This window comes from Aedes aegypti, chromosome 3, assembly GCF_002204515.2.
Source record: "Aedes aegypti strain LVP_AGWG chromosome 3, AaegL5.0 Primary Assembly, whole genome shotgun sequence".
NCBI lineage: Eukaryota > Metazoa > Arthropoda > Insecta > Diptera > Culicidae > Aedes > Aedes aegypti.
The window spans coordinates 112,508,974-112,535,442 of NC_035109.1; the positions used below are offsets into that span (position 1 = coordinate 112,508,974).

The window sequence follows — 26,469 nt, forward strand, 5'->3', positions numbered from 1 at the left end:
CAAGTGAGCGGGGCAATTTTTTCTGTCTAAGCTGAGAGCGGTGAGAGAACGGAGCAGTAGCAAACTGTGCTTGTATGTGTGCCATGGCGCGCAGAGCAACACACGTGCTTGAGCTGGCGTTCAGGGACCGACGATTCTGAACGCAATTTTTGATGTCTTTTCGTTTTATAATGCCGCAATAATTTTTGGCGTCCAATTTTTTATTGGTTCCATCATAAATTTTGCCTTCTTTTGAAAATAGGCTGTTCTTTATATATACTGTTTTATTTTTTTTTAATTATTTAGTTAAGTTAAATGTTAACCATTTTGCTGTATTATCAATTCTTGCAATTGTTAGAATGATAATTACTTTCAAACCTGCCAATATATAACCAATATATGGAAAGATTTTTTTTTTGCGTTGCAGCCTCAAACATTTTAAACGAAAAATTATCTGCTCTCGTATATAGGCTATTTTTGCATTATGCTGTAATAATAGGGTTTTGGATTAGAGCTTTTAATAATTTGTAAAAAAAAATTTTCCCTTCTTTTATCAAGTAATTTTTAAATATTACGTCTAAACAGAGCTTGATCTGCTGCGAAATATTCTATGAGCGTTCCTCTTATTAATATCTGTGAACTTTCTTTGCCAATTTAATATTTTCAAATATGTTTATCGCAACAAGCTCAAAGATACTCTATGTTCTGAGATGTAGAGAAAATTATTATTCTGAAAAGAACCTCCATCAGACCCGTTGCGAATTTTATTTAGTAATGCTCTCTAATGTCACAACAATTTTCGACATTCATAGCTTGGAAAGTCTCTGAAAGAAAACCCTGCTTATTGAAAACCTACCAAAATGTTTTGCTATGGGCTCGGCGGTGTTGATCTCGGTAAAAGCTTCTAAAATGCCGATATTCATTCTAAGTCAATCATTATACCTAACGGCCATTATGCCAAATGACCATTATGCCAAATGGCCATTATGCCAAACGACCATTGTGCCAAACGGCTTTATGCCAAACGGCTTTATGCCAAACGACCTTATGCCAAACGACTTTATGCCAAACGGGGTACAATCGTGCTAACGTGTTCTTTTTTCACAATCCTAGAAGCTCACGGTGGTGTTGTTGGCTCACCCACAGCTGATTTACGAATGTGCTTCCTAATTGCCTATTTTTTGCAATATATTTTCGTAAAATAAAAGGTATCTTTGAACGGGATTGAGTTTTAGAAATACATAGCCATCATGTTCTGGAAAATCAAAATCCGAAATTTTCATACAGGTACGTTTTCCAGAATAGTTGTTTTCTATTTTCGTTTCCCAAAAATAGTTGTTTTCTAGAACCTTGAAGCACAAACCTCAACCAAACTATGTTTAAACTTGCTCCAATCATAAAACCGTGTTTGACAAAAGTTCGTAGAATTGAATAAACTACTATGTAGAGGTATTTCCGATATGTTTTAATGTTTCGTTCAGTAGTTATGAATTTACAAAGCTTGGAAATAGTCCAAAACACATAATTGATTTGAAGCACATCTAAATTTTCTCCAAATTGACCGAAATTTTAACCAGAAGTTCATTTTGACACGACAAATCAAAATATTGATTGATTGAAGAACTTCCAGTCATTTGAATAGGTCTAGTCAGGACTTTAAATTAACCAGGACGAATGTGCCTTTTGGCTCGTGAATTGCGCATAGTTGGCGTGTGCGTGGTTGCTATTCAGGATGTACGTTGGCTAAGATCTGGAGAACGTAAGTTCAGAGCGGTAGACCTCGTCGCTAACACCGCATTGAAATACTACATCTAACATAGCGGTGGTACTGAAGCTGAACACGGAGTCGGTTTCATAGTGATCGGGAAGCAGATGAAGCGTGTTATTAGGTGGAAGCCGATCAACGAGTGGATCTGCGTATTGAGGATTCGGGGCAAGTTCTTCAACTACAGCCTGTCCAACGTCTATACACCGACTAACGACAAACCCGATGACATGAAGGACGCGTTTTATGAATGTCTCGACAAGATCTATGGAGAATGCCCGAAACACGACGTGAAAATTGTCATTGGCGATGCTTATGTGCAGGTCGGAAAAGGGGACTTCTTCCACCCTATCATTGGTACGTAGAGCCTTCACTCTGTTACCAACGACAACGCCCTGCGTTTAGTGCCGCTTTGCTGTCATCAGGGGGATGGCCATCAGTAGCACCTACTTTGCACGCAAGCACACCTGGCAATACCAAAATGGCGAACTTTGCAATCAAATCGACCATGTTCTGGTAGACAGCCGACATTTTTCTGATGTCATCGATGTAAGAACTTTCAGGGGCCCTAATATCGACTCAGACCACTATCTCGTTGTACGCAAAATTCGAGCGCGATTATCAACCCTTTCGAGCTCTAGAAATCGACAATCGTTGCGTTTCAATATCCAACGCTTGTCAGCAGATGGTGTAGCAGCGGACTACCATCAAAAGCTCAACGAGCGGATTAGTGAAATCAACGAAAGCATCAACCTCAGCATTCTGTGGGAGTCAGTCCACGGAGCGGTGAGCACAGTAGCGTGAGAAGTGGTTGGTACTGCTCAACGAAGACCAAGAAACGGTTGGTTTGACGAGGAGTGCCAGAGAATGACGAACGATAAGAACTTGGCTAGAAGCCGGATGCTGGTGTCTGCTACCCGGCAGAGCAGAGAGCGCTACAAGCAAGCAAGGGCAGCCGAAAAACGGATCCATCGTAGGAAGGAAAAGGAGCATGAAGAGGCAGTAATTGCTCAGACGCAAGAAGCCATGGAACAGAACGACATGCGACGGTTCTACGATTTCGTCATCGTTCGTAACCTTAGATGGATTGAAACTGGGTGATGCTCTTTCTAACTTAATAATTAACATAGCGCTCGAAGGTGCTATCAGGAGATCCGGTGTGCAGAGAAGCGGTACCACTATCACACATTCTCATATGCTCCTTGACTTTGCGGACGATATCGACATAATCGGGATTGACCGTCGAGCAGTGGAAGAGGCGTTCGTGCCTTTCAAGAGGGAGACAGCGAGGATCGGGCTCACGATCAACACCACAAAACGAAGTACATGATAGCTGGTGGTCAACGTGTAAGTGGTAGCGAAATGGTGCTAGTTGCTGAAAAGTTTGAAGTGGTGGAAGAATTTGTGTATCTTGGAACACTAGTGACATGCAATAATGATGTTACCCGTGAGGTGAAAAGACGTATTGCAGCTGCGAGTCGGGCTTTCTACTAGCTCCGTAACCAGCTGAAGTCCAGTAGCCTACAAACGAAAACAAAATTCACATTGTACAAGACACTGATCCTTCCGGTTGTCCTATATGGCCATGAATCATGGACATTGAAGGAAGTCGACCGGAGAGCTTTCGGGGTTTTTGAACGTTGAACATGATATGATGATATTCGCATTTTTAATGAACCGTACCGTACTTTCACAAACTTCACCTACATACACATGAAAATCACACTTTAACTTTAAATCACCAACAAATATACATATAAAGTTTAAAAATAGGATAACAGAAAACGTTTTCCTCCATTCTACACAAGTTGATAATTCGAATTATTCAAAAGAATATGTTACTGCACCTACTTCGCAAAACGTGGAAAACAATCGTCAATGTATAAAATGATAATTATTGAAATGTGAGTTTACCTAAATAAAGCTTCCGATCAAATGTTAAGTTTAAACCACTGCACTAAAGCCGCAGGTTTATTTTACCATATGATCTTTCATAAATTATTTCAAAATTAACTTCCGACCAAATATTCGATCGACGAATCGTCATTCGACCAAATATCATTCGTAGTGTACTGAATAAAGTGTAGACTAGGAAAATGTTATATCTTATAGCAACAGATAAATGCACAAAGTTTAATTTATACTACAAAACGTCGGTCTGAAAATGCATTTTGTTTCCAGTTCCAAGCTGGAATCTCAAACGAAAAATGCAAATCTCAAGTGTGTGTCACCGGAGATAGATGACATCCTGGGATCCACTTGAATCAACAGACTTGATCTTTCATTCAGGCGATTAATTCTTTAATAGCACCGTAGAAGCGCATGTGCAACACTTACAATGCCGGCATTTATTTTCCATTTCAAGATTAGAGGTGATCCTAATAACTGCCAACGTGGCTATTATTCTTTGCACATGACACATTTCTATTGCCCCGGTAAGACAATAAAATAAACTAGCTTTCCGTCTGTTCCGGTTAGTTCCGATACGGTCTTTTACGAGGAAACATCTCAGGGATTCTGACGATTTGTGCCAGTTGAAAAAAAAGGATGATTACAGTTTTGCTTTTCCTAGTCTTGTTCGTGGTGTTTATTGTAGTCAAATATGTCAAGTATGAGAGAAGCTTTTCCTTCGCTAAAAACATACCATCTGTGGAACCTGCCTACCCAATAGTGGGAAATGCTTTACAGTTTGTGGGGAAAAATGGTGAGGAATTGTTCAAGAAGTTTGCCGACATGCTCAACCATCCGGCCAAGCTGTTTCAAATACGAATGGGAGTTCTTCGGTTGTTTTGCACCAACGATCCAGATGTGGCGCAGAAGATTCTCACTCAGTGCCTTGAGAAACCTTTCTTGTACGATTTCTTCAAACTCGATTATGGATTGTTCTCTGCTCATTGTAAGAATGGCGAAAAACTGTACGAAGAAATAGTTGTTTTACAGAAGATTTTTATCATTTTTAGATGACATCTGGAAAAATCAACGCAAATCGTTGAATCCTACGTTCAATCAAAAAATCCTAAACGGATTTCTCCCGATTTTCGATCAGTGTGCCCAAAATCTAGTCAAGAGGTTGCAGTCTTGTACGGATGGTGATTCAGTGAAAATAACGGACTGCCATTTGCGATGTACACTGGAAATGCTGTGCAGAACTACTTTCGGTGTGGATATCAACAATAATCCGAATGCTTTCAAGTTGACCGCACTGATAAACGAGTGAGATAACGGAACTGGACTGTTTTTTTCTGGGAGTGAATTTCATAAAGTGTTTCTATTTGCTAGGATTTTCCACCTGGCTTCAAAACGAATACTGAGAGTGCATTTGTACGGGGAGAAAATTTACCGGTTGACCAGCGATTATCGGAAGGATGTCAAACTGAGGAAAGAGGCTTACTATTATGCGGACAAGGTGAGTTGGAAGGGTAGGGCTTATTTTTGAGAGAAAATAATACTAAATGCTTTGAGCAGATGAAAAGTTCTCTGAAAATTTTCATTTTGAGGAAAACGTACATTCATTTGCTCTAACTGTACACTGAAATCATAATTTACGAACTAGATTGGGGTTTGTAAATTGAGTCCGTTCGCTAAACGAGGTGGCTAGTAGTTGATCCATCGATTGTGTGTGTGTCACTTGCTCCGGCGGAAGCGAGCGACGGGTCTGGAAGCACACTTGTTTGGCATGCAATGCGTAATCGAATAGTATCTCAGTAATCCGAATAATATCAAGAATCTGAGCTGAGTGAGACAAAAAATTTAAATCAAATTTGTATCGGCCTTCAAAATTTTAACATATTTCAAACAACATTTGACTAATTTCCTACAGATTTGTAGAAAAATGTTTAAAACCACTTTGGAAGAATTTTAGTATAACCAAACTCCTCAAGGAGTACCGAAAGGTGATGTTGCGGGAGGCGTTGAACATCATCTTCACAACACATAAATTGTCTTTGATCAGTTAAAAAGCTAAAATAAACATTTATTAAAACATAGATTTCTTAAAAGTGCATTTAGTAACAACTTCGGTGACAAACAAGTGAAAGATAATTGCTTCCATAATGTGGGATAAACACCTCCACACTGGTCATACAATTCTATCTCTATTGACTGTCAGCTGTATAGAATACTTTGTTAGGAATGTTCAATGTAATAGGTATTCAAATTAAGTTACGAAACTATTCGTAACAGGTGACTTCAGAGCTTTTGCTACCATTCTCTTGGAAATTAGTCAAATAATATTGTAATATATGTTCATAATTTCAGCAAGAATTCCTCCTGAAGGACCACCATTTCTTCTATGTCTATTTTTATCCACATAGTGATTTCTGAAAATGTTACCGGATTCAACTAAAAACCTTTCAAAAGTTCAAAGTTGTCTCTTTCACTGTCTCTCACTCTCACTGAGATATTTCTCACTCTCACTCTCACTGAGATATTTCGCTGAAGGTTCTACTAGAAACTTCTTTCTGAATTCCTTCAAATAGGTTTTCCACAAATTTCATTTCAAATTCTTTCGCATAGTTCATACAAACACCTTCCTTCGCATAATGATTCCTTGAGGAACTTCGTTTTAAAGTCTTATAATATTCTAATCTGAAGATTAAAGGTAAATTCCAGATGTTTTAAAAAAATAACACATTTGAAAAACCGTCAGCAACTCCTTAACAAATTTCCAAAGTAATTGAAACATCCCTCCAAGATTTAAGTTCAGTAAAGTGTTACCCTGAGATGTTTTCTGGTAATTTTTCCAAAACTTACGCCAATATTTTAACGTTCTTCTCCAACAATTGAAAACAGTCCCTCCAAAAAAGTTTGTTTGGAATTTTTGCAAGTAGGGAAAATCATTTCCTCTTTAATCTGTTATACTATTAAACTTCGGAGTTCATGTAAAACATTTTCTCAGATGTTCAATACAAAGGCCATCAGTAAAAGTAAAAATAAAAAACGATGAAAAGGAAATAAGAATTTTTGTATAAAATATTAAGAACACCTGAGTTCTGTTAGGCATATCATCAAAAAGTTTCAGAATTTTTTTTGGTCATTTTTTGAATACTCCGAAAGAAATTCAGTAAATATTTCTGTACATGTTACTCTAGAAAAATTATATGGATATGGAGTTATTCGTAAAGTAGTTTGTAAAAGCATATCTTAAAAGTATGTTGAGGTATTTCAGAAGCATTTTTTGAACCAGAAATGGATAGTGCATTTCTAATTGTTATTTATAAAAGAATCACGGTACAAAAATTCGGGAAAAAATAAGCGTTATTTTAAGAACCTGAACGAATATCTGATGGAATGCCTGGAGAATAATTTGGGAAGCTCAAGAATGATTTGCAAAATCCTTTAGTAAACCTGTTGAAAAAATCCTTTCAACAATCCCCTAGAGAATAACTAGTGCTGTCTAAGGAAAGAAACCTTTGGAAAATAGTTGGATGGATCTCTTATAAATTTTTCGGAATTTTTCCTAGGACGATATCTCAAAGATAACAAGAATATAATTCTCTGAAGAATTTCCTGAACATGTTGCTCGGGTAACCTCTGAGTATTTTCACGGAATAAATTTTTAAAGTATTCTGCTAGAAACTGCATAGGAATGTTTTAAGTTCCTAAAATTCTCAAGTAGGCATTTTTTTAAAGACATTTTCATATATTATTTTTGAAAGAGTTTTGAAGGAATGTGGGATACAATAGAGTTTTTTTAGAAATCTAAAGAAACATTTGAAGAATTTTCTATGAAAAAAATGTAGGTAGACCTGTGGTAATGTCTCTGATAATTCTCTAAGAGCTTTTTTCCAATTGAACCCTACTCAATTGCTTATGAAAATCTTATAGAATATTGGTAAGAATCCCTAAAGTAAAACCTGAAAAAATAATTTAATATTGTTTTCACAGGAAGGCTTGGACAAATTTTGATGTGAATTATCCAAATAATCTTTGAAACAATTTTGAGGGATTTTCTAAAATATTTGTTGAATAATGCTGAAGAGAAATTTTAGAAGAACGTTGAAGGTAAAGTTGGAATAACTGTTGGTGAACTTTCCGAAGAATTTGTTGAAAGAATCCTTCCTTGAAGATCCTGAAAATAATTGCGGTGAGACTCCTAGAATTTCTTGGAGAAACCCGCAGTAGTTCCAGAAAATCCTGAACAAATTATTATTGAACAACTGGATGATATTTTAAACTAACAAACTTCCTGGAGGAATGTTTTAAAGAATTTCTGAAGCATTATCGGCATTCTTCGATATTTTTTTTTTGTAAGCTCAGAAAATAATTTCAAGAAAAATCTATTGAATAATAACTACACACTCCGAAAAAATCATGCGATTTACGCCAAACGACATGCATTTATGCCCGCTTTTTAATACGATGGTGTCTGATTCGGAAAATGTCAATCATAGCGACATCGTATTCATGTCCTTCATCATGTAAAATTACATTTTTCTTCCAATACATAATTCAGAACCCATTTTTTCGTCACTTCATCACTTACATCATGTGTCATTCAGTCATAATGTGAATTACGTCCGGAGTGATTTTTATTATTTTTAAGAGTGTACTAATACCGGAAATTATTCTTCTTGGGAATCTCAAGAAGAACTCATTGAAACTGGTAAAGGTGTTCTTTGGAAGAGCACTGAAAAAGTACGGACATAATTCACGAAGAAATCCTCGTGGGAATTCTCTTGAAAACACATGGTTTAATGCCTGGAAGGTTCGTTGAAGCATATTCATCCTGAGTTCTTTGGAAGAACTTTTGTAGGATTTGTTTACTGGGTAAGACAAAAAAGGAACATTTCCGTAGAAATTTACAAATATCACTGATGTGCAGCGATGTCAGACACAATGACAAACTATTCAAACTACGAAATTTGTAAAAATCATGATTACAGCGACCGACATTACTTCTGTAAAATAAAAGTTTGCTAGGCCCCCTCCAAAACTGTGAAGATGAAGAGTAGACTGGCCCATCTCAGTATGGGAGAAAAATAAAGTTGTATAATTCCACGGGGCACCCCCTAGGATTATTTATTAGGGTTAGAGGAAGACTTCCTGAAAATTTCAGCTCATTTAGTCGTTCCATGACCTGGCGCAATTGAATTGAAGTTAATATGGAATTTTCAGCTCACACATATGGGAAACAGCACATCATCTCCTGTTGGGGTCAGGAAAATTGTTGATCGCGTTCAATTGAACCCAGAATGTCGAAAACACTACTTGATACCGTAGCGAACAATATTGTAGAAGGATGTATGATGATTAAAATTAATAAAGTTGGTGTTTTGACTATCTGAAGTAGATTTGCAATAATGCTTGGTATTTCTTCAACGTAGCTGGGTGGTAGCCACTAAGCGTATCATAGCCACCTATGACGCTGGGCGAGCTGCGGTACAAGGTGCATGTATATATGTGATTGTACGGGAGTGCTGATCTAAGCCTAACTTTCAACTACTGAAAGGTTAATTAAAATGAGCATAAAACCAGATACAACCTTCTGTAACTATGTTAATTAGGGTATCAACTAGTGAATTTGTCATTCTGGGCTCAATTGAACGCGATTTACCGGTCTACGGAACGAAACAGTGGCATGGGGTCAATTTTCAATATATTTGAAACAAATATTCCATACAAACTTCAAATTGAATGCGCCAGCTGGGGGAGCAACCAAATGAGTTGACATTTTGAGAGAGCTCTTTTCTTACCATAAGGCACACCACATCTAAGGGGTGCCCCGTTGAGTTTTTCAACTTTTTTGTTTAAGGGCCAGTCTAATGAAGAAGTATACTCGATCACTCGTAACAATGGTTGTCTAACATTTCTTCCCTTCCCCTAGACCGCATTGGGCGTGGCCGGCGCTGTTATTGACTTTTGAACTTTGAACTCGTGATTTGTACACCAGAGAATGGTTAGTTAACCTCAAGCCCCATTCATTAAATCTCTGTTCCACTTCGATTGTTATGGTCAATCACGGAGTGCAACTACGAAGCGGTCATGCTGATGCTCATGAATCAGTTCGTTAAACGAGGTTCTGTCTTCTGGAGTATACATGTAAGAAATTCATTTTCCTTATTGACAGAAAATGTGCTCTTGGACATGTGAAAATCTATTCATCATTCATAATTGTGTTCAATTTGTTTACCGGCATATCGGTCTAGGGTTTCAATGCTAGTAATGGACCCCTTAGTAGCTGAAATTCATTCTAGACGCTTTTCCGCAATGATATCTCAGACGCATATACGTTTTGTGGAGTCTAACAACAAATTCAATGTCTTTACTTCGTAGTACGTCTATGAAACATACAAAATCATTCGATTTTTCTAGCGAAATATGCATTTGAAAAACTGTTGTCCGAATGCCTATTATGGACCCTCCCGGGGTCCATAATAGGATTGTTTACAAATTTGACGTTGCGTATTATGGACCCTCCATTTGATTCCCATGTAATCCGGCTCGCTGCCGACGAGCCTATTATGGACCCACCTGGAAATGCGTATTATGGACCCTCTTGTGTGGTTTCATTTACAAAACTGTTCAAATATCTGTATTTATGCGTCTCAAACCAAATATTTTGCCTGAAACTGCTGACTAACAATGTAATCGAAGTTCCTCCGGTGGGTTTTCATAGGAATAAAGTTGCTTTGAGTGTTAATTTTATGTTCTTCTGTAGGGGGTCCATAATACGCAAAGGGTCCATAACCGGCATCGACTCCCTATTTCGCTCGAAGTAAGAGAGAGCATGGAGTAAGGGTATGCGATATGGATTTTTTCCATGTCGATACGAAACGAAACGATACGCGGAATATCTTGCGCTGATAATGACGAAACGAAACGAAATTTAAAAATGTTTCGTGTAACTCGATACGAAATCAAATATCTCACGGAATTTTTCGAAACGAAACGAAATTTTTGAGTTTGTTTCGCGGAATACACGTTTAAGTTTTTTTTTTCTTGTCAAAAGCTGGAAATTTGACAAAAGGCTTAAAAAACGTATTTATAAATCCTCTACCATATGGAAACCTTAGTGTTGCTCAGCGGAATCCTTTGATGTTTTGGTAAAACTCTTGTTTGTTTGAAATCTTCTCAATAACTTTATAAGGTTTCATTTCTACATATCAGACATTCACACAAGGGAATGAGTGGGTTAAATGCAGGGTGGGTGTACGGCTGTCAACTACAAACAAAGCTCGCCTAACAATCATCTCTCTCGCGGGCCGACCCAAACAACACAGGACGAAAACGCGGGCCATGCCAGGCAGCAAATGCTGATGCTTTTCAACACTTAAACAGCGGAATGTCTAGCAGCGTTGTGAGCCACAAAGCATGAACGGTAAGCGCACCTCGTTGAGTAAACCCCCTTTAGTTAAATGTACTAAGAAGTGGATCGAAAAGCAATTACAAACATTTAACACAATCTCAAAAATATTGAGTGGAGCCCAAAATTAATTTAATTTTTAGAAATGCCTTACAATTTTGTGATGTGATGTTATACCAGTATATACCATAAAACATGGAATAATGATTTTCATTTCTTTTTGCTGTACTGTATGCTTTGTGGCTTGAATGAATGTGATTGGGGACACAAGTCGATAAGTGCCCATGAAAACAATAAACTGAGAAGCAGACTCTGTCGCAGTTGGAATATAACGCCAGAAAGAAGAAGAAGAATAAGTAGAACAGAGGAATCACTGGTATATTTGCTTTAGTCTTTACTGGAGTATTGAATTAAATTAAATTTTAAAGAATCCATCAACACATACCTAAGAAATCAATCAAGGTGAATTTAAAAGAACTGCAAGAGTAATAAATTCCAAGAGATATTGCGGCAGCAACTTAACCAGGATTGCCTGTTGGGGTTAATTTAGAAGTTCCTAATAAATTTTCTAGAAAAGCCTTGCATAACCTGTGAATTAATTCTTGGAGAGATCACTCTGGATGATCAAATCTGGATGAATGCAAACTTTTAGAGTAAACCTTGTAAAAATATGAATTTAAAAATGATCCTATTCCAAAATCTGTGAAGGAATTTCTGGACGATTTCTGGAAGAATTATGCATTGTTGATATTATCTCTTTTTCAGATTCTTTGTTTAAAATTGACTACAAAACCACATTTTCACTAAATTTTGAGCCTCGAGAGTATTTTGAAAAATATTTGATAATTTCGGAAAAAAAAGTTTTGAACCTGGACTACACAGCATAGAGGAACCGCAAATAAAATTGACAAGTTCACCCATTTTCGTTCAGACAATCCGTCTTTCAATGAGCTAAATTTAATGTTTGGCTTTTTTTTCTCGAGATTTAGATTTGCAAAATCGAAAAAAAAAATTGTTGCGCATTTCCATTGTGAAATATCCTAGGTACCCCGACAAATTTGAATCTAAATCCGGAACCAATTTTGATGATGCATGCAATGCATGAATGAAATTTATAACTGATTTGTGATTTTTCCTTTAAAAATTCATCAAAATCGATCGAAAGATGGCGAAACTAGAGAATTTTGAAACTTTGAGGTTGGTATTGAAAAGGTTAAGACCTTTGCCGCAAGGGGCAATTGGCTTCCAATACTTGTGAAGATATATTATCAATATTAAACAATCCGAAAAAATCGCATATTTTTTTTAATTGGGGGTCGTGAGGAAATTATGTCACGATATAAGAGGAGAGAGGTACAGCGTGAATAAACCTAGATTCATTTTACGATATAACATATTGTACGCATCTTCCTTGTTTAAGGTGTTATGAATCGAAGGCATGCCTCAGAATTTCAAGAGCACAAATCTAACGAACCCGACAGCCAACGAGTAACCAATCGATAGAGTTTTCAGCTTGAATGGACGTCTGGTTCTTTAGATGTGTGCTCTTGAAGATTTGAGGTGTGGCTTTGGATCACCCAAATCAACGCGATTTTTTCGGCGACAGCGACAAACAATCGCTGCTATTTCGCTGCTACATGTAGAGTTTTATGACACAACAACGAACTCGCGGCGATTTTTCGTCGCCGTCGCGGAAAAAATCGCGTTGTTTTGGGAGAGCCTTTACTCATGTGGCGCGAATAATTGATGCGTTCTATTAGTTCTCTCTTCTATTCTCCTGCTGTTCTTATGCAAAGTTAAAAGTCACGTCACAGCGGGAAAGCAAGAGAGAGAACTAATGCGCGCCTCAATAATCTGCACCACCTGAGCAAATCCAGAACATCAGGGACTCACGCTCCGCAGCTTTTTTTGACATTTGTGTATAAACAATTTTTGAGATATATTAACGGATTTGCTCAAAAGGACACGCGATGTTCCCCGGAGGAAACGAACAACCGTGGTTTTGCTTTCTTCATTCTTATGGAAGATTGCGGTAGTTCATCAAACGCAGTTGTTCCTTTCCTGGGCTATTCGCCGCGAGGAATTTAGGGCAAATGGGCGTTTTTGAAAACTTTACAACAGCAGTGCAGTTTATCATATCCTGCGGACCAGTCAACACTACAGTCACCCCACAGTTATGGATAGCACACAGATATGGAGTAAAGTTGGATTAAACGGAGAATATCTCATCAAATAGAGTTGCAAATATGCAGAACCCATTTTACCTACGCGAACCATAAATCTATACAGCATCGTAATCAACAATAACATACTTAAACACATTTGTTCCGTTCGTAGGAAATAAAATGTCATATTTCATACATATTGATTCATATCTGTGGGCCATTGAAACCCATATCACAGTTATGAATCTAACAAGGGAAGGTCACGATGGTGTTACACGGGGTTTTCAACCGGACTATTTTTGTAAGATTCTACATGTCGAAATATGAAAAACCACAAAGCCTTTCGGGTGATGGACCAGTGGGGTAGTCAGGAAGGGCTCTGAAAGGGGCAATTTTGTACGTATGTTATATTATTGAGCTAATTGGAAATTTGACAAAAATATTTATTTTAGTAATTATTGTGATGATAGTGAACAGAATTGACATTGATGTTTGTTTAAAATGAATTTTTTCCATGCCATAGGCGTAATCAGGATGGGTTCCTTGTTGGTATACTATTTCAATAAAACCAAATTTGTTTTGGTATCCATATTCCATGTTAGTTACGCCAATGGCATAAAAATACATTACAAACATACAATAATGACAATTTTGTTCATTACTATCGTTATAATTACTGAGATAAATCTTTTTGACAAATTTTCAATTGACTCAATAATATTATATTCGTACAAAATCGACCCTTTCTGAGCCCCTCCTGGCTACACCACTGGTCCATCACCCGAAAGGCTTTGGGGTTTTTCATATTTCGACATGTAGAATCTAAAAAAAATAGTCCGGTTGAAAACCCCGTGTAACACCATCGTGACCTTCCCTTGTAAGATAAGACGATTCCTAAAGAAACGCCAAAACGTATGCTTTCACTAGCACACCATTCGTTTGCCTCGCAGATAATTTGCTGTTATAGTGTTCTGATCCATGATTTGAGTCGATTTGATCCATAATACAGACCAATTTTTGACTGTAGCTTGAACTAGAAGCGAGCGCTTTGCCTTTTTTTTTTTGTTCGAAATTAAACTCGAATTTCGCGAAATTCCGTTTTATTCCGTTTGTTTTCAATTTTCCGTGGATATATTTTAACAATTTGGCGAAACGAAACGAAATAGAAAAATAAAAATTTCGCCTGTATGAGTTCCGTGGAATTCCGCGGAATTTCGTTTCGAAGCGTATTTGACGGAATCATTCGGTATTTCGCATACCCTTAGCATGGAGAAGTAAACAAGGAATACTAGATGGATAGGTACCGTAAGAGAACGGCGAAAGAAATTGGATTAGATATTGATGAAGGCATACCATATGAAACAGTATTACTTGAAACATCCTTCCTTGTGGCTAACGTCCCCTATGGGAACGACTTGGCGTGTTTTTCGAATAACACTACCAAGCCTTAAATTTCAGCCGAATAAGTAATGATGATGAATATGGCAAAATAATTTGAATTACAATACATGATCGAATATGGGTGAACAAAATTTGAAAGTATGAATGTATTTTGTAGCATATTCAAACTAAATGTGAAAAAACTTAAATTTTGGGCTAGCATCTCCTGTCCCCTGTTTTGGACAGCTTGATTTGTTATATGATATCTTTGTATCATTTGCACCAGTGCACAATGGTCGGAAAAAAACGAAGTTTGGCCAAAACTTGTTTTATCGCCTTAATCGATGAAATATGTATTCTGAATATGTTATTTGGCGTTTTTATTGTTCCAGAAGGGGTTGTTCACATATTACGTAACTTTTTTTTTTAAGTTTTTTTTAATTAGAAATGCAATTAAACTTGGCTGAGAGCATAAATTATGTTTGTATTTTAACGAGTTTGATTGAATTATGTATAAAGAGTGGTTAAATATAATTTATAGCAACTTTGTATGAAAATTATCGTCAAAATGTATGAAAATATTGCATTATTCAAATAGCTCTAACTTGCAAATCAGCAAATTTCTGCAAAAAATTTAAACGTTTTTTGTAAGATCTAAGGATGCATTTTAAAGTGCAATATTCGAAATGGCGGCGACATGACGCGACAAGAGTTGTTTTTCATGTTAAAAATCATCAAAATTACTAAGGTGTAATATTGAAAAGTAATCAAGCTTCAACCAAATATTTTTTTCCATCCTCATGCTCGATAAAAGAGTTGAACCATAAGCTTTCAGATAGTGTGTAACTTTGGGAAAATATTGCATTCCTTAAATATGATTTCTATGCTTTATTTTATTGTTACATTTTTCAATTTTTTGACTTCAGTCAGTTTGACGTCATAAAAGTCAAAGAAATTTAAGTTTTAGTTCAATTTCAATTAAGAATCATAATAATATAATACATGAGGTATATTTTAAAATGATAAAAACCATAAAAATCTCAAAAAAGTGTTTTGGTAGTTTTGGCCGCTCCTTTATATGGAGCCCGACCATTGTGCAGTGTCTCAAAATACATTCATTTTTCATTGGTTCCGTCGATCATTGTATCGAACATGCAAAAACAATAAGAAAAAAATCTGTCATTTTTCATCATACATAAAATAGGTTTTCGATCGATATCTTGTAAACTAAGTAAAAACTTATTTGTTCTTGTAAATGTTACAAATGCATTAAATAGACCATTTCCGTCAGATCTAACCCCCAGTTTTTGTATTTTTCTTCGAAAGGCAATCATTTTTAATGAATGTTAACGCTTTCAAATTTTATTTATATGCACTCCTGATTTTCTTCCAAATTTTTGAAAACATGGATACTCACCACATTTTGAAAAACAATTCGAGATGCGGCACAGTTTGTTCAACCCTATGGGAATCAGCGTGGTGATTTTGCAACAGTTTTTCGATTCCACCCCTGCATTGGGATGCTTGTTTACATTTGGAAACGTCAAATCAGGTGCGCGCTCAAACTGACCGTGATCCCGGTCAGGGCGCCCCAAACAGGAGCGCCAACGAAACTAACTTGAAAGTACTTAAACAAACGTTTTTAAACCAGGTTGGAACTGGCGCAACCCGTTCTGAATCACTCCAACCCGATTCAGGTTTAGGAAAATATGTTTTCCTCCACATATTCAAAATTCAAAACCACCCCCTAACAACAAATCTCTCATCCTAGTTCTGTAGAAGGCTATTTTTACTATTCATGCCGGCAAATGCCTAAATTTGGATGTTGGATGTTGATCCGGAAGATTTCCACCTTGAGGCAGCAACAGCCGCGCAAGGAAATTTTGAAATGCCTGATCTCTCTGCCGACGAGGATTGAATAAGCCGGAAGATTCCCGCCTAGAGACAGCAACAGCCGCTCAAAATTTCCTTGCGCGGCTGTTGCTGCTTCTAGGCGGGAATCTTCCGGCTTATTCAATCCTCGTCGGCAGAAAACAGAGAGATCAGGCATCTGTCGACTACAATCCTCGCGTTACAGAACCGTGTAGTGTTCGCCGGGTGCGGTCATATTCGGCCGAAGCGGTGAAGGTGGTCCGACCTTGCAAAATTTTTGTTAACAAATGAAATTCATAACTTTTGAACCACTCGACCGATATTCAATTTTCTTGGACGAAATGTAAGCTAAAGATTTTGGATTTTCAAGAAAAATATAAAATTTCACATTTTTTTTTTGCATAAAAAAGGCAAAAAATATGATGTAACTATAAGTATAAGTATAAATACTGTTGATTCAAAATTTGAATAAATTTCCCCTTCTTTTGTACATAGGCTGGTCTTTGGAGCTTTATTTTTCAGATATTGTTTTTGTTTCCAACTGACAAAAGGGCGGCAGTTGATAACATTGATCTGCTCAAGCTGTTGGCGAAAAGAGAAAACGATTAGGGTAAATCGCCAAACGTTGAACGGTTAAGACAGTAGTTTTTATGTTATTTGATTTTTATGGAAATTCAGATATAAAGGTTGTTAAACAAGCATTAAACACCGTAGACGATTGTTTAACATTATTTCTGTTACATTTTTGGCACTGTAATGTCCATTTTGAAGTAAAAAATAATATGTATAGAAAGATAGTTCTATACCCAATTGTTGAACACATACATAACCCAAGGCGGGTCCAATTCTCTAAGGTGTCCTATTATGCTCACTTTGTGGAGAAAATCAGACAGGGTAGGTAGGGAAGGGCTGACCGTTTTGTTTACAAACATTTGAGACAGGTAGTCGAGAGATTGATTCCTGATTGGTTGGAGCAACAGTGTTGTCAAGAATTATTCTAATCTGGTCGCCCCTGCTCCTTGTGTGCTCTACTCCTTTCTTTCTTTTTTGACAATTGCGTTCGCACTGATGACAGCACAGTTAGTTTCAGTTTCAGCATCATCCATGCAAGGCAGTAATGTTTGTAAACAAAACGGCCAGCAAGTTAAGGATGGCCTCCTAGCCGCTTTCGCCAAGTGATCACACCTTACTCTGGCTACAGAGTAAAATGCACACAACTTGACATAACCCATCTTAATTTTATGTTGAACGATTGTCGCTAAATGTTGACCGTTTTACTCCTGCATTCCTTCAACTTGCAAATTCGCGCTCCTTGTTGGTTGTGAGAACAGGGTTAGGCCCGCGAACCACTTTTGGATGAGACGGAAGTAAAACGTCCCCTTCGGCACTCATTAGACTTTAGCGGTAAAGGACACTACCTTCGACATTACAGCATTAATCGCGAGATTGAGGTTATACTCCGGATACTGTTTTCGCTTCGACCGTTTTCTGGAAGCAGGTTCGGTAGCCGATGCGCAATAAGGCCTGTTTTAACAAGGTTTCTACAGACCGTTCAACATTTGGGTAGCGTTCAAAAATTAGCGAATTACCCTACTGCAGTTATGATGTCGTTTCCCCGAATGCCAGTTCCCTGAATATCCCGTTTCCCCGATTGGCCCACTTCCCCGAAAAGTTTTAAGCACTCACAATTATTGTAACTTTATACATTTCAGGGTGGTGAACGAACTAACCATCTAACCCTTCTTTATTTAAGGTGAAACATCTCGGAATCCGAAGATGGCCGTCACAATGGCCGACTTGTGCCCCTACTCACGTTTTCAAAAGCACTAAACTAGAGAAATAGTAGGCAAACATTGCTGATTTTCTTATTTTAAGCTTTCTGCTAGTGCACAAAGCCAAAATAAAAAACGCACTGTTATTTGATGTTTCTTTCGCGAGATTAGTGCCTTTTAAGTTTTGGTTCAATCTTAGAAGTTGTATTCCAAACTGTTTCACCTTAATTGCCAGTTCTTTCGAGTTTTAACATCCTCAGCATGTTTGCCAATATGTGTATAGCCGAGAATGACAGCATACCTCCTTCTTTTATTGCTTATCGTTCTTTCTCGTTCACTATCCAACTAGGGGTTGGACAGCTTTTGCTTTTGAGCAAGCTCTTGAGCGAGATCAAGAGTAACTCTGAGTAACTCTTGTTGCTTAAGCTAGAGCGCACAAAGCAACCCGTGTTTTTGCCCGTTGTCATAATGTTGATACTAATTCCGTCAATGAAGTGCGTTTATGGATCCAGGAAGTTTTGTTTCCTCTTAATTTGAGAAGAGTTAATGGAGAGTTGTAAAGAACGTTGTAATAACACTTTCTATTGTATCGCTATCTGCTGTGATCGCTTTCCGACCACAAGGGATTGACCTGAATCCCAAGACGCTGGTCTACTTTCAACGGCTTCTCATGAAACGGGCTTATTGACAGTGCTGGGAATGGTAATAGTAGTAGGCTTGAATTTTCGCGAAAATCGCGTGGCTCTCCCAGTGCAGTAGTTCAAAAACGTGAATCTCATCAAGTAGCCTATGTTGGGTGCACGAATTTTCTAAATCATGAGTGTCATTGAAGGCTCTAAATGCGGGAAATAGGACATTTTTCTACAGTAGTTTTGGGTTGCCCTTAGCAACGGGTGTTTTGCTATTTTCAAGGCATTTTGCCTAAAGCAGCGATGGGCGTGAGTTTCACTGGCTTCGCTGACTGTGATTGGCTTTGCTTGGCTACTGTAGAGTGAATTTCAGATTTTTTCCCAACCCTGCTTATTGATATCGAGTTCCGTGGACTTCCCTGGAGTAGTAAGGAAAGTGGAATACCCTTTTATGTTTCAAAGCATCTACCAAGCACTGATTGCTGAGTAGAAGTGGTGGATGGTTTAATATATTTCGGAATAAATCTGTTTGTCTAGAAGTGTGGGTTCTATTTCCAATTCTGTCCAGAGAACGTTTTGCTATCAATGTTTTCTTTCTGTGCCATTTAGGGGTTAAATGTAAGTAACGTTCTCTGTAAAGTGTGAAGTGTGCACTGAAAACATTTGGGTACATTTCGAAGATTGAAGTCCTGTCTAAGTCCTAATCAATTTCAAATTTCTCCTTAACTTCACTGGCGTTGCCTGTGGTTAAAACTAACATTAAGAGCTGTGCATTATGCCATTGATGTGTTGCATGGCTTTTTTCTGATAAACTATAGTCAATTATGATGAAAAACGATTTGATTATCTCGCATAATTGATATCGGTTGCTTTTAAGACACAAGTAGTCGTACACAGTTTTGAGCAAGATGTGAGTAACTCAAGCTTGCTCAATGTTCAAAGAGTTGCTCTGTGCAATGCTGTCCCACCCCTTGCTGTTCAACCACAGAAAACTATTATACAGGTCGGACTCGATTATCCGGAGACTCGATTATCCGGGATTCGATTATCCGAAATTTTAGACTAGATTATCCGGAATTTGTTTTTTGATGTTCTTGTTTTTCAACTTTTATGCATAAATCTGAGATAATTTGGTATTGCAATATACAATATGAATGGTTTTGCAATTTTGAATGTATTTAAGAAAAGGGAGGTTTGAAAAAGTGTTTTTGTGTATGTTGGTCAAAAAAATTGTTTTTCTTGTAAAGACCACTACCACAGACAAACAGACGTAACACTGACGAAATTTCCATCGACCACTCGTTTACCGATCATTTCAAATTCGTTATGTTACAAATCTCACAACCTGAGGCGCGCGCATCGTTTTTCTTCGTGATTGACGTTTCACACTACCGCCATCTGCCGGTCTTGTTACACGAAACACCTGTTCGTGCAACAAGCTCACCAGAGATGATGGTGTTAACTGGGTGATGGATTTTGAAGAAATTTGTTCTAAGTGTTACGTCTGTTTGTCTGTGCCACTACTGTTCCTAGAAATAATTTCTGGCTACCCTACCGTATCATATAAATTAAACAACAAAAATAGATAATGTTTAAGTTCTTTTATCGAAGATTTCATTTTTTTCTTAGTGATTCGATTATCCGGAGTGAAGAAAAATCGATACTTCGGATAATCGAGTCCGACCTGTAGTACTTATTCAAACTGCACCGGGGAACTGGCATTCGGGGATCCGATGATTCTGAACGTAATTTTTTATGTCTTTTCGTTTTATTATGCCGCGATAATTTTTGGCGTCAATCATAAATTTTGCCTTCTTTTGAAAATATGCTGTTTTTTATATTTAAACTGTGTCAAATTTTGCTATTCAGTAAAGCTAACCAGTCTTCAAAATTACCTTTGCGTTGCGTTGCTTTGATTCATAAAACAAGGAAAAAGAGAATGCACGATCCTTATTTATCAATCCAAAAAGGCTTTGATTTGATCCTATCATTTCGGTGAAAATACTGCATCATTTTTCTGAATCATTTGTGGCTCATTCAACAAGGTTGACTATGCTGCAGATGGGTAACAAACATTGTTGGTAGGCCTAGCAACCAATACTGTTTTTTTTTTTCATCGCTATTTTACTAAGTACGCGTCAATGGTTTACAAATGAAGTTATTTCTCTAAATAGTAATCGATCTTGTGTAAACAGAGTGATTCTTCTAAAACATCTAAATATCCAGAATTCAACTCATCTAGGGTTGTTGCTTTACGCTGTTGTTGAGTATCAGTTGAATTTGTTCATGTGTCATAAATAGACTTTAATGTAATCTTTCAGTTTCAGCTGTCTTTTCTGGAGAAAATGGCATGATCAAATATGCTGCTCATGACATTGGCGTTATGCTCGAACAGAAACACCATCTCCGTAGCCGCTGTTGGAGGCATGGATCATATCACGTAGCCCAAACATTCTTGCCACGTTTAGAACAAGGCTCTATGCAACGGACTCTGATCTCTGACACACTGTTATTCAAATCTCCACAATATTCATCCTATTTTTATGGCAATAAAAAATCCCTTGATATGTCTGAAAAAGATCTACCACATTAAAAATCATGGAAAACGTTTTTTTGACATACCGTGTTGATTCGAAGTGTCCGGATGCTTGGGATTCCGGACACCGGCCTCAAATCACCCAAAAAATATTTTTTCGACATTTTTATGCATAGGGTATGAAGAAAACATTTGAATTATGGATTCTAGTAGAAAACCATTGGAATTTGCTCCAAAAACACCAGGAAAAAGTCCAATGTCCGACTTTCGAAGCGTCCGGCAGTTCGATACAGCACCCCAAATTGAACAAACGTATCAAAAGTTCCCCTTTCAAAGTCCATTTCACCCGATAAGCAAGTTCTGTTATGACCGGATAGTCAAGTTTGACTATGTTTCATAGATATTGCTCATAGATATAGCTATATAACGATTTATGTTACTAAAATATGTAGTTTTGACTAATGATAGTAATACCAAATTCTTCTTCTCCTTCTGTTCTCCTTGGTATTACGTCCTCACTAGAACAGAGTCTGTCTATCAGGTTAGTGTTCTAAGAGCACTTCTACAGTTATGAACTGGAAACGTTCTTTGTCAAAGTTAACATTTTTAGCCTTCGTATATTGCAGGCAAGGTGTTATTCCCGTATTCTTGTTAAGGTTCGAATTCACTTCCGATTAAAAATCATTTCGCATTCCCGTTTACGTCACATGGAGCATGGATTGGAACGAATAAAATTCGATTGGAAGCTGTTAACAAGAAAAAGGGTGATAATCTAAGCGAGATTCTACGTCAAGGAAATTGACAGGAGGCTCGATCCCAGACATCTTCAGCTGAAAACCGTTATTGAACACTGCCATTTATTTTCTATGCTTACCGTGGTCTAGACTGCCCATAAAAGCATAACTGTCCCATATTGATTTTCGAACTAACACCTTTTTTCATCGCAACATTCATGTTTTAATATGTATTTTACTATGCACATAAAAATGTACACACTTTGTTTGAAAATGTTGTGGAAAAATATGAAGTTGGTGCAGTCCCATATTGAAAATTAAAGGCATAACAGTCTCTATATGAACTTTCAACCGAAATAGCAACTGCGAAACATGAATTGTGTTCAAGTTTATATTTTTTGATGATTAATAGAAGCAAAATGAGTTACCTGTGAGGTTGTGCTGAATGAATATGGCAAGTAGAAATGTACTAGGAAATCAAGAACATTTGTATGAGAAGTCAAATTTCAAACTCTGAGCGGTGTTTTCTCAATGCCTACTTTTTCAATATGGGACAGTTATGCCTTTATGGGTAGTAGAGTAGGTATGTAGTTTGCTTTGAAATGATTTGAATCAATGATGCATTATTTTTGATCAAGTGAGCACAGGAGCAACCAAATGCAAAAAGCGCGAATCCATTGTGAAGCATTGATTTTTTCAAAGCATGCTTTTCAAAGTATCTGTGCAGCAATGAATGCTTAGCTAACCATTAACCTTTTTCTTATTTTGCTGTTCATCAATTCTTGCAAGACGTGCTGTTAAAATGATAATTACTTAAGAACCTGCCGACATTCAACTTTCTTTTTTTTGTGAACACATGATCTCCTTTCGAAATACGCTGGAAAAAATATTACAAACCCAATTTTTACCTTCTTTCGATAATAGACGATGTTTTCGACGTACACTTCCCAAATTAAAATTTATATTGAATCGTCTCAATGTTTTGCCATACATATATCCTTTAAAAAATGTGTTGTTCATTTGAGCTATGCTGTGGGAAGATTTTTATTACGTTAGAGCCTTAAACATTTTAAATGAGCTCTCGCATATAGGCTCATATTGCGTTATGCTGCAATTTTAGATCTTTAGATTAGAGCTTTAACATTTTGCAAAACAAAATTTTTCTTATAGTATCAAGTAATTTTCATCAAGTGTTACGTCTATACTGGGATAGAGCTTGATCTGCAGTGTAATATTCTATGAGCGTTCCCTTCATTAACAACTGCGAACTTTCTTTGCCAATTTAATATTTTCAAATATGTATATCGTAACAGGCTCAAAGATACTCAATGTTCTGGAATGTAGAGAAAATTATTATTCCAGAAAGATCTTCCACCAGACCCGTTACAAGTTAAATTTTGTTATGCTCTCTATTGTCACAACAATTTTTGACATTCATAGGTTGCAAAATCTCTGAACGAACACCACGCTCATTGAGAACCCATCAAAACATTTTGCTATGGGCTCGGTGGTTTTGATCTCGGTAAAAGCTTCAAAAATGCCTATATTCATTCTAAGTCAATTATTATGCCGAACGGCCATTATGCCAAACGACCATTACGCCAAACGGCTTTATGCCAAACGGTTTTGTTGATCATCATTTTGTTTAATGTTTTACGCATCAGCGAGGTATCATTGATGTATCCTACCCATAAAAAAGCATATGTTTCGTCCCTCCCAAAATAATCAAAACAAGAACACTGGACGCCATGTTGGATTGATGTCATATTTGTTAAAATAGAACATTTAAGAATCAGATAGGCGTTGAACTTAAAACAGATAATAATTGCTTGATGTTCCGTAAGCCTGAATTATCGTTATAGAGCTCCCGATGAGCAAAAGTTATTTTCATAAATCTGAACAACTATACTCCAAGGAGCTCAAGCAGACACACCTTAAATCATCACGGAGGATATAACCGTCGCTAAAATTTTCTCTTTGCTTAGCACAAGTATCAATGATCCGAGTATACAAAACATTCATAAGTATTTCCTGAACTAACTGCGTTGCCTCAAATGCATAAATGCATATATTACGTCAATGGAATTAAGTAAATGGAATTTACGTGCATGAAAGTTTCTGTTTAAATAGTTAAGTTAGGTATGAAGAATTGGCATATTACAGACGCAAATCACGTTAATTAGGTACGAAACCATAAAAGTAGTGACGTTTCAAACGTGCACTGCATCGACTGAAATAAATAACACTCTTGTTTTCCTTTTTCACAGATCATCCAGGAAGTAATTAATCGTCGCAATAAAGAAGCTCCGACACTCGACAACAGCGACCCCGAATGTGATGGCTACAGAAAGCCACAGATTTTCATTGAGCAGTTACTCAATCAGCAAGAGAATAATAATTTCACAGAAATTGAGATCATTCACAACGTCTATACCATGATAGTAGCGGTAAGATGCTTCCAAATTTTTTTCTCTTGTAAATCTACTGAATTTGTTTAATATTAATCGCTTCAACAGGGCAGCGACACAACTGGTAACCAGCTCGGGTACATCTCACTCATGTTGGCCTTCTTCCCGGAGCTGCAGGAAAAAGTGTACCGGGAAGTGATGGAAGTTTTCCCAGGGGAGATCGAGTTCACCATGGATAACCTACGCCAGCTGGAATACACGGAAATGTTCATCAAGGAGTGCTTGCGGTTGCTTCCGATTGGACCGCACGTTATGCGATTTACGACCGCAGACACGGAATTGGAAGGCGTCACGATTCCCAAGGGTAATATATTGGCAGTCAGCATCTTCAATATGCATCGGCGAAAGGACATCTGGGGACCAAATGCGGACCAGTTCGATCCGGAGAATTTCTCGGCCGAGCGGAGCAAAGGCCGGCACCCGTTTGCTTACGTTCCGTTCAGCGGTGGAAATCGAAATTGTATTGGTGAGTCAAATGGAAAATGTTTAAAGTTGTGACGAAGTTTAGAATTTGGATACATTTCAGGATCTCGTTACGCGATGTACAGTATGAAGATCGTTTTGGTACGTTTGTTGAGGCATTTCAAGATACACACTCGGAGACGTTTCGAAGATATTCGTTTCGAATTTGAAGCGCTGCTGAAGATGTCAATCGAACCAGAGGTATCGTTGGAAAAACGGGCACCTGTAACGATTAAAAGAAGTAATTGAAAACAGTAGATGAATTGGTTTTATTGTGATGCAATTATACATTAATGATTAAAATTACTAATTTATTGATAAAAAATGTAAGAGATATATCGAATGTATACAGTAAACCTCCAAATATATTTCACTCAGTTCTCATACCGAGCAGTAAATTTGTTCAATCCGTATACTGCCTGTTCAGGATTGATCGCTTCCAAGTCTGAGACTATTTATAAGTAAAATCTACGCGTAACAACGCATAATACCTGAGCAGAATAATGATTAACTGCAACGTGAATACTCGTGACATTAGCACTCTATTTCTAATGTGTCTACTCTATACCGCAACTAGGCAACACGATCTAGTAGGCGAAGATGTTTCACTCTTTCACTTTTACGCAACTGTCAACCAGAGTACACGCGTTTCAGAAACATTGACGAACACCGCCTATAACTGCGTATTTGTCGCATTCGACATTTCGGACAATTTCGAGTTAATACAGTTAGCTCATGATTGTTTACAATTTGAATGCGATTCAAGGCGGCGGGTATGTTCGATCGTAGTAGTTTTTACCGTAGCTCCCGGAATAACCGGTTCGAAATGCGCTACTTTTGTGTTTTTCTAAAACTTTCTGGCAGCACTGCACCGATTAATCCCGATCGTGTGTGCTCCATGTATATCGATCCCACTAGCCGACCTCTGAGACATCAGCTGTTCTGAGCCGCAGCGAAAGTGAAAGTTTTGTGCAAGGTCAGTTCTATTTTGATTTCCCTGTCGAACAGAAGTGCTTAGGAATAGGAAGGCAAATAAAGTTTGTAGTAGTGCAGCTGGAACAAATTGTATTGTGAGTTTGTGAGCTTCAATAAAATAAAGTGATTCTTCAGTGCCAAGTGACTTGTGCGTTTGAAGACTCCGAGATCGTTCCTATTCGAAGCCGTCGTCGCCTGTTGAGTCCGTCGCCGTTCACCGCGAAACCTGAAAGGAAACGAAATTACCTACCTGTGTGCACCGTAGTTACTCCGTCTTCGCCTGTTGCCTGTGTGGATCGAAACGACTGAAATTTAATAAGAAAAGAACACAACGTAGGGAATCTCCGGCCAGTTTTTGTGGTAAGAACAACCATAAAATTGGTATAACATTGAGTTTATTCAAGAGCCTCGTAACGTAGTAGCAGCGA

At 37.6% G+C, this 26,469-nt stretch overlaps 1 protein-coding gene across 1 annotated transcript; it reads left to right on the plus strand.

The window, feature by feature from the left end:
• Positions 1–4,203: 4,203 nt before the first annotated feature.
• On the plus strand, positions 4,204–25,456 carry LOC23687556 (cytochrome P450 4c21). Its single transcript, XM_021850941.1, has 6 exons — positions 4,204–4,640; positions 4,705–4,957; positions 5,024–5,150; positions 24,404–24,583; positions 24,653–25,070; positions 25,131–25,456. The coding sequence occupies exons 1-6, from the start codon at positions 4,292–4,294 to the stop codon at positions 25,313–25,315; spliced, it is 1,512 nt and encodes a 503-aa protein (XP_021706633.1). The 5' UTR covers positions 4,204–4,291; the 3' UTR covers positions 25,316–25,456.
• Positions 25,457–26,469: the final 1,013 nt, after the last annotated feature.

What these genes read in the sequence shown, in the direction of transcription:
- LOC23687556 (XM_021850941.1), top strand. Translation starts at nt 4,292, where the DNA reads ATGATTACAGTTTTGCTTTTCCTAGTCTTGTTCGTGGTGTTTATTGTA. An exon ending in TTGACCGCACTGATAAACGA is followed by an intron (nt 4,958 to 5,023) that starts GTGAGATAACGG and finishes TCTATTTGCTAG; the next exon opens with GATTTTCCACCTGGCTTCAA. An exon ending in CTTACTATTATGCGGACAAG is followed by an intron (nt 5,151 to 24,403) that starts GTGAGTTGGAAG and finishes CCTTTTTCACAG; the next exon opens with ATCATCCAGGAAGTAATTAA.